General features: G+C 29.8%; 1 protein-coding gene across 6 annotated transcripts in view; it reads right to left on the bottom strand.

Annotated features, from left to right (window-relative positions):
• Positions 1-14,669, bottom strand: part of LOC111690812 (maternal protein pumilio) — a 352,313-nt gene that overhangs the window by 272,055 nt on the left and 65,589 nt on the right. For all 6 annotated transcript variants that reach the window (XM_046950482.1, XM_046950480.1, XM_046950483.1 and 3 more), the window contains 2 exons: positions 13,170-13,449; positions 12,855-12,947 (listed from right to left, as the gene is read on the bottom strand). In XM_046950482.1, coding sequence (XP_046806438.1) covers positions 12,855-12,947; positions 13,170-13,449 — 373 coding nt within the window. The remainder of the gene's footprint in view (positions 1-12,854; positions 12,948-13,169; positions 13,450-14,669) is intronic.

Below are 14,669 nucleotides of genomic sequence, written 5' to 3'. Positions count from 1 at the left end.
GTCTAGTCTATAGTCTAGTCTATAGTCTAGTCTATAGTCTAGTCTATAGTCTAGTCTATAGTCTAGTCTATAGTCTAGTCTATAGTCTAGTCTATAGTCTAGTCTAACATACATATTTTGCCCAATGAGTATCTCAAGATTTAATGTACAATTTTAGATATAATTGAAATGTTTCGACGTCACAATTTCTTTATTAACATAAATCGAAAAATTACAATGAATCATCCTTTTTATCTAGTTTTAAAATATTTATGAAAAAAAAAACACCCTTAATATTTTATACATATAACTCTTCTATTGTAAACCCAATAAAATTACCTATATTTATAAAAAAAAAATCATATTTTCCTATTGATTGACAATTGCCAATTGTCAATGTTAAATGGAGAATGTCAAATAGAATTCGTGATAATTCAAAAACAAATTTTTAGAATTTTAACAAAAGCTTAAAATACTAATAAAACAGCTAAACAGCTGGGTTTTTGAAAATGAAATCCATCTAAAGGTGCATTCCGTTTAGTCAAACGTTTGTATACAAAAACGTGTGGTATTATTATTATTAAATGAATAAAAAAAATATATATTTCATTACATAAAATCAACAGAAAATCACGTTTTATTTGTTAAACAAAATAAATTAAAATGCAAAAAAATCGAATATTTTTAAACAAAAATTCAGACAAAAATGGTTTTTGTGGTTAAAAACATTTGTCCGGCAAAATAAAAATGGGCTGTTTTATTATTTGGTTGCCTACAGCAACTACACAGGACGATGATAATTTTAATTAAATATTATGTATAGTTTGTTAACTAATAAACAAATAAATCAAATTGTTTAAATAAAATATAAACAAAATATTGTATATTTTGAATGGTTTTATCTGTTGTTCAAGTTAAAAACTACGGTTCTGTTCTGACGGTTGTGTGTGGTTGGTTCAGTTTTAAATGGTTTATAAAATTTAATTATTATTGTTTAATTTTGATTATTTTTCAGTTTTATTGTGTACTCAACAAAATTATGTTGTAATTCAATTTATGGTTATTTTTTATTATTTTTTTTTTGTAAATCCAATAATTATTTTAGCTTTATTATGTTTTATATTTTTTTCATAAACAAATATATTTAAGAAAACCACAAAATAATTATTCTACAATAATTTGGGAAATCTATAATCCATATAATATGAGAAACAGCGAAATCTCAGTTAAAGTAAACTGAAATAATTTACCGCAGTTCGAGAGATTATTAAAACTATTTATAAAATTGTTTTTATTTTTTTAATATCCCAGCAGTTCGACAAGGAGTCAATGCATCGAAAAGAGATAGTGACTTTCAAATATGTCTGACCACCTGGTTGACTTATTTAGTCATTCCTGACGGAAGTACTCTTCATACATGAGTAAACTCAATCGTCACTTTAGTGTGCCCTTTGTAAGCAAGAAACACTCCGATAACAAGGTTGTCGATTTTTGGAGAACACCACAGAGTTATCTGGGATTAGAATAGATAACCTAAACGTTTTCATCAGGCATTAAGGTTGGTTTGACGAAACATATTCAAACAGCACATATTAGTAGCTTTTTTCGAGTCCAAGACTCTTTCCTCTTATGTTTTTATCTATCTCGTTTCTCGGCCTCTAATAATACTATTAACTTCCACTTCCAATACATATTTACTGTTATTATTTTTATTACAACTTCCTTATTCCTTTTATATACTTACAGTGTATCACAAAGGGACTAAAAGGACCCACGTGTGCATCTATTGCAGCCTGAATAACCAACCAACCGAGGCAGTAAAACTTGAAAAACAAACTTAAGCTTTCGTAATCTATAGGGTAACGATTGACTTCCATGTACGACAAACACATGTTAAAACAACTAGTTACCTGATCAGTCGAAGACTAAGGATTAGGGTTCTATAGTTGAAACGAAAAGTCGACTTTTCGACTTTTTTTATTTAGTTAAAAGTGGACTTTTCTACTTTTTGACTTTTTGCATTTTATGAAAAGTCTATTTTTCGATTTAATTGAAAGTCGACTTTTCGACTATAAGTATTTTATAAATAGTCCACTTTTCGACTTTTTCCGACTTTTCGATTTTTTCGACTTTTTGACTATTTTCGACTTTTTTTCAACTATTTTTTGGGGTTTTCCGACTGTTTTAGAGTTTTTGAGTTTTTTCCACTTTTTTTAAATTTTCGACTATTTTTGACTTGTTTCTACAATTTTCGAGTTTTCGACTTTTTGACTTTTTTCGACTTATCGATCTTTTTTGACTCATCGACTTTTCGACTTTTATTAACAAAGTCGACTTTTCGACTTTTTTCACAGACGATAGTCGAGCCCGACTATTTTAGTCGATTTATAGAACCCTACTACGGATAACCCTAAATGGTAGGGTATATAGGAAGTTCGGGTCTGTCCAATCGAATTGCAGAGATATTTCGGTAGATAATGATGAACACAAGACAATCACACCATATCGCCAATCATCATTTCTCGTGAATTACTTTTTCGTTCTCTAACCTTAGAATCTTGAAGAAGGTCCCCCTTTGGTACTCTCTAATTCTTTAAATGAAAATCTTTGAAGTTTTTATAGTGGGAAACCACTTTAGTACTGAACTATACAAGGAATCAAAATTTCAATAGCGAATTACCCAGGGCACACTAGTTCTTTTATATAAAAACTGAAATAATAAATCCAAAATGGTTTTAGTAATTTTTTGCTAAGTACTAAAGTTAAAAAAATAAAATAAACACACGCCAACAATTTTGTATATTGATACAATTACAACAATAATATAATATAATTTTTTAATAATAAAAGAAAATCGCATATACAATCACTGAAACTTAAACAAACAAATAACAGCAAAATTGAAAAATAATTATTTTAAGTTTTTCATCATAAAAATTGTATTTACAATAACAATGAAAAAAAAAAACAAATTATTAGGTGTTGAAAATCGTGCAGAAAAAAATGTTTTTAAGAAACACTAAGAAATCGTTAAAATTTTAGCAAAAAAACTGTTTAATAAACAGAGCATAAAAATAAAAATGTTCTGCTTTTTATGTAACAAAATTTAATTAAACCATTATTAAAACAATTAAGAAAATCATAAAAACTTAAAACACTTCAGAAGTGTTAGAGGAAATATAAAAGAAACAAATTTCTGTCAATATTTAAACCACAACAATGTCATTGATCACTCACTCAACTTTGTTTGTTTCGCAAACAGAAAAGAAATTTTAATTAATCTCAAAAGCTTAAATTAAATTTTAGAAAAAGAATAGGAATTTTAAATTGAAAGAAAATAATCTAATGAAATTTATAAAAATCTTTGCAAAAAATTTAAAATACTGAAAAATTACAAAGTTATATTATATTTAAATTAAGAGCTTTTGTTTTATTAAAGCTTTTTTCGTCTTGCTACTTTTATAGAAACTTTTTAGCATTTTGGTTATTTTAAGTGTTTGCAAATATATAAAAGCTTCCCAAGTGCTTAAAGTTACCTCTTCAATTTTTCAAAACCTGATCATAACCCAAGCAAGAGATAAAAACATGTTTAACTCACAAGCTTTTGTTATTTGAATCAGTATTAGAGCTTTTATGTTTATGTTAAATTTTTCAAAAAGCTCACTACCTTTAGTGAGCTGCATTGTAAAGCTTGAAGTTTGAAGCTTGTACCTTGTACCTTGTAATGTGTTTTACCACGGTTACAAGGTACAAGCGTAAAAGCTTGTACCTTGTAATGAGTTTTACCACGGTTACAGGGTACAAGCGTAAAAACTTGTAATATAAGTCGAAACTTAATATTTTGAAAAAATTTAACGCTCAATATAAGTCGAAACATTTAAAAAAGCTTTAATTTCATTTAAAGTTTTACATACTTTGAGAAAACTTTAAAAATTGCATTGAAAACAGTAAACATAACTGCGGCTTCAATCCAATATCCAATGAAAAATGTTTAGATTTGCAGCTTTATTTTCTATTTTAAGAATAAAACTTTCATATTTCATTGTCATAAAAAATTTGTAGCTTATTTTTTTTTTAATGTAAAGCTTTTAATTAGTAAAAATTAGAAAGCTTTAAGCTTTTTTATATCTTAAAGAAAATCTAAGCTTTTTATCACTTTCAAGTAGTTTGCAGTGTACAAAGTAAAACCTTTGCAAACTAATACAAGTTATAGAATTTGATTACAACTCTTTCTGCTTTTGTAAAGCTTTTTTAATTGCTGGAAATTTATTGGCTAAATTGTTACATTTGAACTTTCAATTCTGTCGATTGTATTAAAACCTTAAATTCTTTGAATAATTTATGTATTTTTCTTCAATTACAAAAGATTGTAAACATATAGTAGAGTGTAAGAGCATTGGAAATTTCATGAAATAAATTTAATGACCTGAATTCCAGGTAGGTATTTTAAATACTATATATTTTTTCTCTTATTTGTAGCAATTGGTTGCTTCATTCACTTTTATCTTGTAACAAATTTTAACAGTAAACTTTTTCTTTTTTTTCACAATTTTCATTACTTTTTTGCAGCCCCATTTGATGTTGCAGCAACAAACAAGCAAGCAAGCCCCTTTAGATTTAAATGTACGTACGGGGAGATGCACAGGGAGTGGGAAGTCATCAGGCGGACAAGTTGTATAATATTTAACAAAAACCATTCATTCATAGGCTCATTGGTCGGTGGGTAGGTATCAATGAATACAAAAAGCCTTATGGGAAGAGAGGGAGGGAGGAAGGAAGGGAAAGGCATGGTTAATTGTAAATAGCCATTTGTTCATTTGCACTTGCAGTAAATTGCATACTGTAGTCAGTCGTACACCGAGTCAATGTTGCAAATGCACAATTTATTGCATAAAGTTGCAACAAAATATAAAAAACATCAGAAAAGAAACAAAAATAAATAAAAAATGGTAGAAAATCGGATTTATTAGCCGCAAAATTGCTTTTCAATGCTTTTAAAGCTTTTGGCTTGAAAATTGCCAGCAAAAAATGGAAAATATATGTAGATTTCTATAGAAAAAGTAAGAAAAAAAAGAAAGCATTAAGAATTGCTGCAACTGCATATAGATAGAAAAAAATGTAAAACATGATGTTGCAAATGTGAGACAGACATTGTGCGTTTGTTCTTTGCTTTTGATACTTTAGTAAAATCCCAAAAAAAATCCCAACTGCAGCCCTAAATATCCGAGTTTTTTTCATAAAAAGATTTTTACATTTTACAGGATAAAATTACCCAACAGTGGTTTCAATTCAAAAAGTAGAAAGTATAAAAGTAAGTAAAAAGAAAAGGCAGGTTTCAACATGATTGCACATGTTATACAAAAGTTTCTGCTTAATTTGTTGCCTATAAAAGGCACTGTGCTTTAACGGTTGTAAGCTTTTTTAAATGTGTACATTACATTGTTTTACTTCCTTGCAAAATAGAATAAAAAAAATTCTGGAGAAAAAAGCGAGGAATCCTCTTGCCATTGCAATTCCATTGATATTTTTTCCAAACGTTTTATATTTATTTCAGCAAAAGCCTTTTTTCATTGAGGCCATACAGTCATGCAGCAATGGCAGGCAGCGAGTGCCACGTACATTTGTAATGTGTTACCATTTTTGTGTAAAAGTGTTTTACTTGATCCATTTCGTTTCGTTTGTTTTTCTACTACGAACATTTCCTTCTTTCAAGCTTTTAGTTAAAAAACAAATTTTTGTTGTAACCTTTTTTCGTGTTTTTGTTTTAGCTGTTACCAAATTGAAAATCAATAGTGATTGTTTTATTTGTGTCGTTGTGTCGTTAACATTGTCTACATGTGTTGAAGTGCCTGTCTTCCAGCCTGTTGGAATTTCTTTACCAGAATTCTTAGTCTATGATATTTTCCTTTATCTGGATTACATTTCTGTGTTGCAGTGCCTAGTCTTCACCGTTGTCATGTGGCTCAGATTGTGACTTAACATGGCCACAAATGGTAGTTAAGCTTATTTTTTCGTTTATATTTTTGGGAGTATATTTAAAAGATTTTTTAAGATTTGTTAAGGATATTTTAAAGAATTTGTTAAGGATATTTTTAAAGAATAAAGATTTTATAAGAACACATTTAAATAAATTTCAATATAGCAATAGTTAGTTTTTTTCAACAATAAAACACATTTTAACTATTTAAAATTGTCAATCATTATAAGTTATGTTTCTTTAATTTTTAAATAATCCCATTTTAGTTGGATGAAAACCCTTCCGTTATGTGTTAGACCACTCCAATAGAATAATCAAAATATAAAAAGGAAGTAGTTCCAATACAAAGGAAAGAAATAGTTATATTACATAAATTTGATTGGTTAACTTTAGTACTTGACAGGTTGCCCTATCTCACTACAGAACACCAAAGCTCGAGACAACCCATTAACGCAATTGGCATTTTCCTTATGTAATTGAGCTATAAAATCTCTAAATAATATTCGTCAATATTCAATTCATTTTTCGGAAACCATTCAAAACCGAACTAATGGATTTGGCAACAACTCGAGACGCTTTTGCTAGATCACACAGTGCGGCAAGTCTGAACAGAGTAAACCCTGAACATAATTAATCTATTGGTATACACGTGTAATGAACTACATCATCCTGAAATATGTATGTATATATTTTACTGTGCATCAGTTTTTATACGAACATTCTCTTCCCGCAATTTGGTTTTGAACTACCCCTAATACCGAAGACGAATCAATAGATAGAAAGATAAAAGTAATAGATAAAGTTGTTTTTTTCAGACTGCTATTCAAAAGACTTCTTAAGTTCATGGTCACGGCGGATTGTTAACTATATTAATATCCCAATTAGTTCACCGTGCCCTAAGGTACCGTGAACTAACCCAAAATTACAGTGAAAAGTCTATTACTATATAGATAATGTTCTCTGATCATACTCTAAGTCAAAAGAGTTTAATGATAAGGAATAATACGTTGATGAAAGCAGTTAAAGACATTGTACCAACCAGCTCTTTATAGTACCTGGCATGGATCTTGAATACCAGATAACTGTTGGGTAATAATTTTGAGGTAAAATCACAGCATTCGATATCTATAGAAGACCTTAATATGCTCAAAGCTTGATTCCACCTTTAGCTATATCCCAGCTAGCATTTTTTGAAATTTTTATCACATTCGAGTCATTTTTGACTCTTCTGCACGATTAAAATGATCATATACTGTGAGCTTCAAAAGAAAGTGTACAGCTTGATTTTTTATGATCTTCGTTGCATTACAGTCTTATGGAATGCAATTGAACTAAAAATTTTATGCTATTTGAAAAACATATTTACTCCGACAACAACAATTTAGTAGAAAAAAAAATTTGCAAAACAAAAACAAAAAAATGTTATTTTTATAGAATCAAAAGAATCTCTTTTTGTTTTGGAGAGTTTCGTTCAGTTGTGATTTACAGTTATTTTACTTTTTTTAAGGAATTAAGTTCAAAGTAATTAAAATTAGTTATTTTCAATCTTTCTTTAGTCGCGATCGTTTAAAATTTTGCGTAGAAAATATTTTTGTAATATGGCTAGACAAACATCTTTGGATACTCGCAAAATCGTGCTTAAGTTCCATACTGAAGGAAAAACTTTAAGGGAAATTGGATCAATTATAAACAGAAGTCATAATACTATAAAAAAAATTATTGATAAGTACAAAAAATTTAAAAACTTAGAAAACCAAAATTCGGTAGACCAAAGAGGCTTAATGAGGCTGAAATACGCTCAATTGTTAGAAATGTGAGGAAGAATCCAACAGCAAGTGCTGTTAAAATATCGGAAGAAATATCACAAACATCAGTTATAAATGTTAGTGCCAGCACAGTTCGTCGAGCATTGAATGCTAATGGATTACATGGTCGAGCTCCTCGTAGAAATCCCCTTATATCAAAAGTTAACCAAAAGCGACGCCTAGATTTTGCTAAAAAGTATAGAAATCACGGAAACCAGTTTTGGAACAACACTATTTTCACTGATGAAAGTAAGTTTGAAGTTTTTAGTAAGAAAAAAAACGTAAAAATTTGGAGGAGCAAAAATATGGAGTTTGCCGAGCAAAATTTACTGTCCACTGTAAAACATGGGGGAGGTTCGGTGATGGTATGGGGATGTATGGCAAAGAATGGTGTGGGAAACTTAGTGTTTATTGAAAGTACAATGAACAAGGCAGATTATCTGAACATTTCAAAAGAAAACTTGGTACCTAGCGTTGAAAAGTTGTGCTTGGAGGAAAATTGTGTTTCAACAGGACAACGACCCCAAACACATTGCCAAAATAGTAAAGGAATGGTTGGCAGTTAACACGCCCAAACAACTTGATCATCCCCCTCAGTCACCGGACCTCAACCCCATAGAGCATTTGTGGGAACATCTGGACCGTCAAATACGAAAACGGTCCATAACAAGCAAAGAATCCTTAAAATCCGTGTTAATGGAGGAATAGCCAGACGTAACTGGAAACCTCGTAGAATCTAGGAGAATTGAAGCCGTCATTAAGGCAAAAGGGAAGCAAACAAAATATTAAATTTCAGTACACTTCATCTATTGTAGAAGTACCTTTATAATTATTTTATTTTTTTGTTAAATATTTCTTTAAGGAGAAAGCCTTTGTTTTTATTTTTAGTACTAATTTAATAAGGAGTAAATATTGTTTAAAAGTTCATAAAAAATTTAATTTAATTGTACTGCATAAGACTGATAAACAATAAAGAACTTAAAAACACAACCTGTACACTTTCTTTTGAAGCTCACAGTATGCGCTCATTTTCTGATCATAAATTATACGTTCTTCGACTCTTCTAAATGAGTCATTTATGAGCCCCACTTCTAATCAATTATCAGAAGATAATTTAACATATAAAATATAATTTCACACAAATTCAAATACTTATACATTTAATTTTATAAACGAAATGAGAATTATATAAACTCATTTTAGTCCACACAAAATGTTTTGCTAACTCTTCCAAAAGAGTCTTCTCTGAGCCCCATTTCTAACCACTTTCGGCTCATTTTTGAATCGTTTTTTAGTCATTTTTAAGTGTAAGTATTGCTATTTTATTACAAACAAAAACAACAAAAAAATGAACAATTTTAGATCTTCCAACTGCTTGAAATACGACCACAAGATAAGTTTTTAAAACCATCATATTTTAAACACCAGGATGATAAATTTATGATAGCTATACATTTTGTTATTGTTTTTCAAATTATCAGTTTTCAATCATATACCGGGATCATTTTCGAGTCTTTTTTAAGCACTAAGAGGCAAAAATTACTCAGTTTACTAATTAATCATCCAGCAATCTTCCAAATGCTAGCTGGGATAATGTCTTTGGCGACCTTCACTTCAATTCAGACAATAGATCGATTGCTTTAAATGAAATCCTAGATGTCGTTGTGAAAGCAAGCAGATGTTAAACTAAATAGATATCAAACCTTGATGACTTATTTAATCAAAAACACATTATGTTGTAAAATCGTCAGTAACCATTGATCTTCCCTTGTAGATGATCCACAAGTTGAAGATCTTGACACTTATCATTGCAGTTTAAAACGACTTTCTGGTCGATTTTAAGTCTCGCTATGATAACAGTTAATATCAGAGATTTGAAGAAGACTATTCCGGAGTATCGACCTGTTTCAATGATGATCCACATTGCTAAAATATTTATATAAATCATTTTAGAAATTTAAATATTTTACTGTTATTTTTTCGAACGTCAAGCCAATGTTCTTAAAGAAAACTAAAAAATTAACCAAATTTTTTACAATTTCAAACACATTGTCCAAAAACATGCATGCTTTTTTAAATAAGATTTCCTTATGGAATATAAAAAGAGGAAATTGATGACACAAGTTCGCTACAAATAGGAAGAAAAAAAAAAAGAAAGAGCAAAATAAAATTCGAATTAATAAAACAGATCCCAGACGGAATCACAGCAAATAAAAAGAAGAAGAAGAATACATATAGGCAGGCAAAGATGAACAGCAACAATAACGAAAACAACTTGCCAAAATTAAACCAGGCAATATTTGCAACAAACTTTACAAACAATCTCCATGGAAACCTTAAATAAAAGAACAGCAAATATACAGCCCCAAACATTCTCAACACCATCAGCAACCAACCACTAACAACAACAAGAATGTACAATGAATACATTACAACCACGATGATGATGATGATAACGATGAAGTACATATCTTTCTTGCACTTGACTTTTTCTTCCTATATAGAGAAGAAGGATTTTATTTTTTCTTTTTTTGTATATTACAACAAAACTTAAACAGCAGTCAGTTTAATATTATAGAAGTTTTTGTTTTTTTAATTTCATTGACTTTTTTCTCACTTGAATTTGAAATGAAATAAAGTTTTGACTTAAAGCCAACCACCACATGTGTGTTAAAGTGTTTGATTTGAAAGTTGTATTTGAGCTGTTGAATGTCTAGAAATTGCTACAAATATTTGAATATATAAACTACAAATACTACATGTGTAAATGTCGAAATACATGTACGTTAGCCAGTGTATTTTGTAATCAGGGGGATTAAAGTGTCGATGTCATTTGTTGATTCTTATAGAGGGTAATGCACTCCGTAGATAAAAAAGAAATCCAAAATAATCTAAATTTTATATTAAAATGGTTATTTCTGGCCAAAAATAAGTAAAATTTGTTTAAATCATATATTAAGTTTTTGTTAGAATATAAACGCTTTGATTTGTGTTTTTTTATTAGATTAGTATAAAATAGAAGGTATATAGATTATTTAAACAACACTTTAATAGAAATAATCAAGTATTTAGACCAGTGTTGCACATACTACCATAGACTACCATAGACTATCATAGTTTTATTTGTGTTGGTAAAGCGGCAGAGAATAGAATTCCATTCAAGTTAAAAGTACACTAATAAAATGACTACAAACTATAAAGTATATGCTAACTGTCAAAACTGTCAAAAATTTATTATGGATTTTGACAGCCAGCGTATATCAAAGTCTATATATAAACAAGTAAGAGTGCTATATTCGGCTGTGCCGAATCTTATATACCCTTCACCATAGTGTATTTTAAACATAATTGATCTTACAGTCTAGTTAATAAAAACATTAAAAAAAATTTGAGTCGATTGTTTCGACGGCGGCTCAAGCAACTAAATATAGTTCGGCGGCGGCTAAGCTCCGACTCGAAGCCGGTCGACTTCGACCTCTGATTCATTGCTGGTAAACATTGACGAGACGTAGATTTTGTTTTTGTTTATCGTAAAAAAAATTGTTTTAAAAAGCACTTGGAAAAAATTTGTGTTAGTTTTAAATTTCAAACTTACATTATTCGCATAAAAATTATTGTACAATAACTCACAATCTACTCTCATATAATTGAAAACGTTTTAAATACTTTTTTCTATTCATCAAAAAATATATTTGCTAAACAAAAGGGATAATTATTTTATTTTAACAAAAAATGCAAATCATATTTTTTTGCTGTGTATACTTTGTATGTTTGAATTCCAAACATACAAAAAAATACACAGCTGAATAAAACCAAATACATCTACACACACACGTGTACATCTTTTTCTATGTACAGTGTTTTTAGTGTTTTTGTTGCTTTTTTAACAATTTTTTGATGAAATTTTCAGAGGTTGTCTCGGATTTTTGCTCATATCTCCGTTATTTACCGACCGACTTTGCTGATTTTAAATAGCGATCTTCTCGAAAGCATGTCTAATAGAATTATTGAAGATTCAGACATCGCCGATATCTGGGGTCCTCTAAAAACTGATTTCAACAGACAGACGGACAGACAGACAGACAGACAGACAGACGGACATGGCTTAATCGACTCCGCTATCTATAAGGATCAAGAATATATATACTTTATAGGGTCGGAAAATTATATTATAGAAATTACAAACGGAATGACAAACTTATATATACCCTTCTCACGAAAGTGAAGGGTATAAAAACGATCAACTGTTCTCTCATGTTCTCCTACATTAATTCGGTTTTCTCAAAATTTTGTTGTTGTATTTCTGTGTGTATTTTAAAAACGCCGCGCACAGACCTTGTTTCGACAAGTGCTGATTTTGTTTTTCAGGTTGAGAGCAAACCAACTGATATTGCTCATTTTAAAAAGAAGAAGAATTAAACCTATAGTGTATGTGTATAAATTTAGCGTCAGCAGAATTTTCTTACCCTACCACGCGTGCTATATAATGGCAATATTGATCTTCTCTGATTTAGACTTTAGAAATATACTATTCTATTGATTAGTCGATTGACTAATCTATAAAAGAGTCAATAGACTAATCTATAGACAATTATATATAGCAGTCAATTGCCTAATTAGCCTATAGAGCAGTCTAGCCAATGGACTGATCAATAGACTAGTCTCTAGAGTAGTCAATAGACTATTTCATAGATTACTTAATAGACTAGTCGATACATTAGTATCGATAGTATATTATACAATAGACTAATTAATAGACTAACCTATCGACCACTCTATATATCAGTCAACAGACTAACAGGTTTATAGAATAGATTCGTCAATAAATTAATCTTTTGTCTAGTCAAAATACAATTCTTTGACCTATGGAATGGCCAATGACCAATGAAGTAGTCAATATGCTAATCTTTGGACTTGTCAATAGACTAATATTTAAACTAGAGTAGTCAATATATTAGTATATTTTAGAGCAGTCAATAGCTCATGTACTATAGAGTAGTCCATAGACTACGATGTTAGTCTTTAGGTGAGTTAATAGACATGTCCATGCTCTGAATATTTAAAATAAAAAAATCTTCGAAGAACTTGCTTACCTGAACATCAAAATTTGGTGGTTGTTGCTGCAATAGATTACCAGGAGATTCCATTTGATTAGGGCCTTGACCTTGATGATTTAACATGGGACTCTGATAAAAATAAAAACAATCATTAATAATAATAATAATAATAATAATAATAATAATAATAATAATAATAATAATAAAATTTTTTAGCTATTGTTGTTTTAGTAAACTAAAACAACAATACATAATTTTGCTTCTATATTTAATATATATTTTAGAATAAATTTGAATAATTGCAACTTTTTCTTTTTAATTAAATTTAAAAATCCATTCCATAATTCTTACCTGTGCCATTTGCATGCCACCCACACCATTCATGACAGGCGGTTGTAATTGATTCATCTGTGGCATTTGATGATGAGTAAATGTTGAATTCATTTGTTGACCAGGAGCACCGGGTCCACCGGAACCGGAATTATTGCCAGGATGATCCATGCCAGCAGCGCCCAACATGTGATTAAAGGCGTGTGGTGGAAAACCAGCATGTTGACTGGGATCGAGTAGAGTGGGAGGACGTGGTAGGTTTTCTTCAGCTGGTGAGGGTTGCCGAGAACCAGGTGTACGACTAAAAGGAGGGGAAATATAACAGTTAAATAATCGCTATATTAGTTAACATTAATGTTAAATAAATTTCCCTTGTCACAGTTTGAGATGCATTATATGTTGGTGTTTTAGCTTAGACATTCGCTATTTGTTTAGCAAAGTCATAAACCTTAAGAAAAATAATTTGAGGGAAATTTTCCTGAGATTAGGGATTTTTTTGACACAATTTATTATAATTCAGAACCTATGGTTTAAATTAGAAAATTTTACTATGGCTTCTAAACCTGTTAACATTGGGACAATTTGCTAAGGGAATTTTGGTGAAATTTCTAAAAATGTTAAATATAAAATGTTGGTAGCATTAGAATGGTGTGTTAATTTAACATACAGTAAAATCTAATTAGACAAATTTTGGGGTGAATTTGTAAATTTTTCTTAAAAACGAAATACATTTAAACTCAAATATCTATTTATATTTTCAAAAACTATGGTAATGTAGATAGTATTTGACAAGTGGTCGTAGGAGTCTTTATAGAACGACTTAATACATTCAAAATTAAATCGTTGAAAAGTCCTTTTTAAGATATTCTTAAGATTTCGGATAAATCCAGATAGGTCCTCCGTACACGAAAAAACAGCAGAACTAAAATATTAATTTCAGGGTATGTTGGATAGTAGTAGAGATATACCCCCAGTTTTATAAAACGAAACTTTCGTTAACGTTAAAAAATTGTATGAATAATACTAAAAAATTTTTAAAAGTTTTAATTTTTTCCATAAAATTTTTTTGAACGTTTGTCTTTCGTTTTATACAATTAGAGTCATAGTATCCCCTTCCTCCTGATTATGACAACATCTGCAGAAGTCATGGTACTCGAAACCCATTCTCATGGCATGATTGTCAATATCAAAGTGCCCAATTATTAACAATATATTACCTACGCTCTATGAAAACCTAACAGTAAGCTTGACCTAGGCACATCATATAGGGGCCAGGTTTACCCTTTCCCTTTTTTACATTTTTCTCGATTTAGAGCGTTATTTTGAGTTCACAGCTACATATTCTTCAAAAACACTGCAATATTTTTCAAAAACACTTTAATTTTTCATCAATATGATCGATATACAGTGGTGGCTACGATTTTAGCACACTTGGTATATGTTGCCTATAACATAAAATATTTCCTATAGTCCTTAACTTTTTTAACAAATTCTTTTTTATGCGTTACACATGTCCTTCGA

Source organism: Lucilia cuprina, chromosome 4 (assembly GCF_022045245.1).
Source record: "Lucilia cuprina isolate Lc7/37 chromosome 4, ASM2204524v1, whole genome shotgun sequence".
Classification (NCBI taxonomy): Eukaryota; Metazoa; Arthropoda; class Insecta; order Diptera; family Calliphoridae; genus Lucilia; species Lucilia cuprina.
The sequence above is the reverse complement of the archived record's forward strand: the minus strand, read 5'-3'. Positions and strand labels throughout refer to the sequence as shown.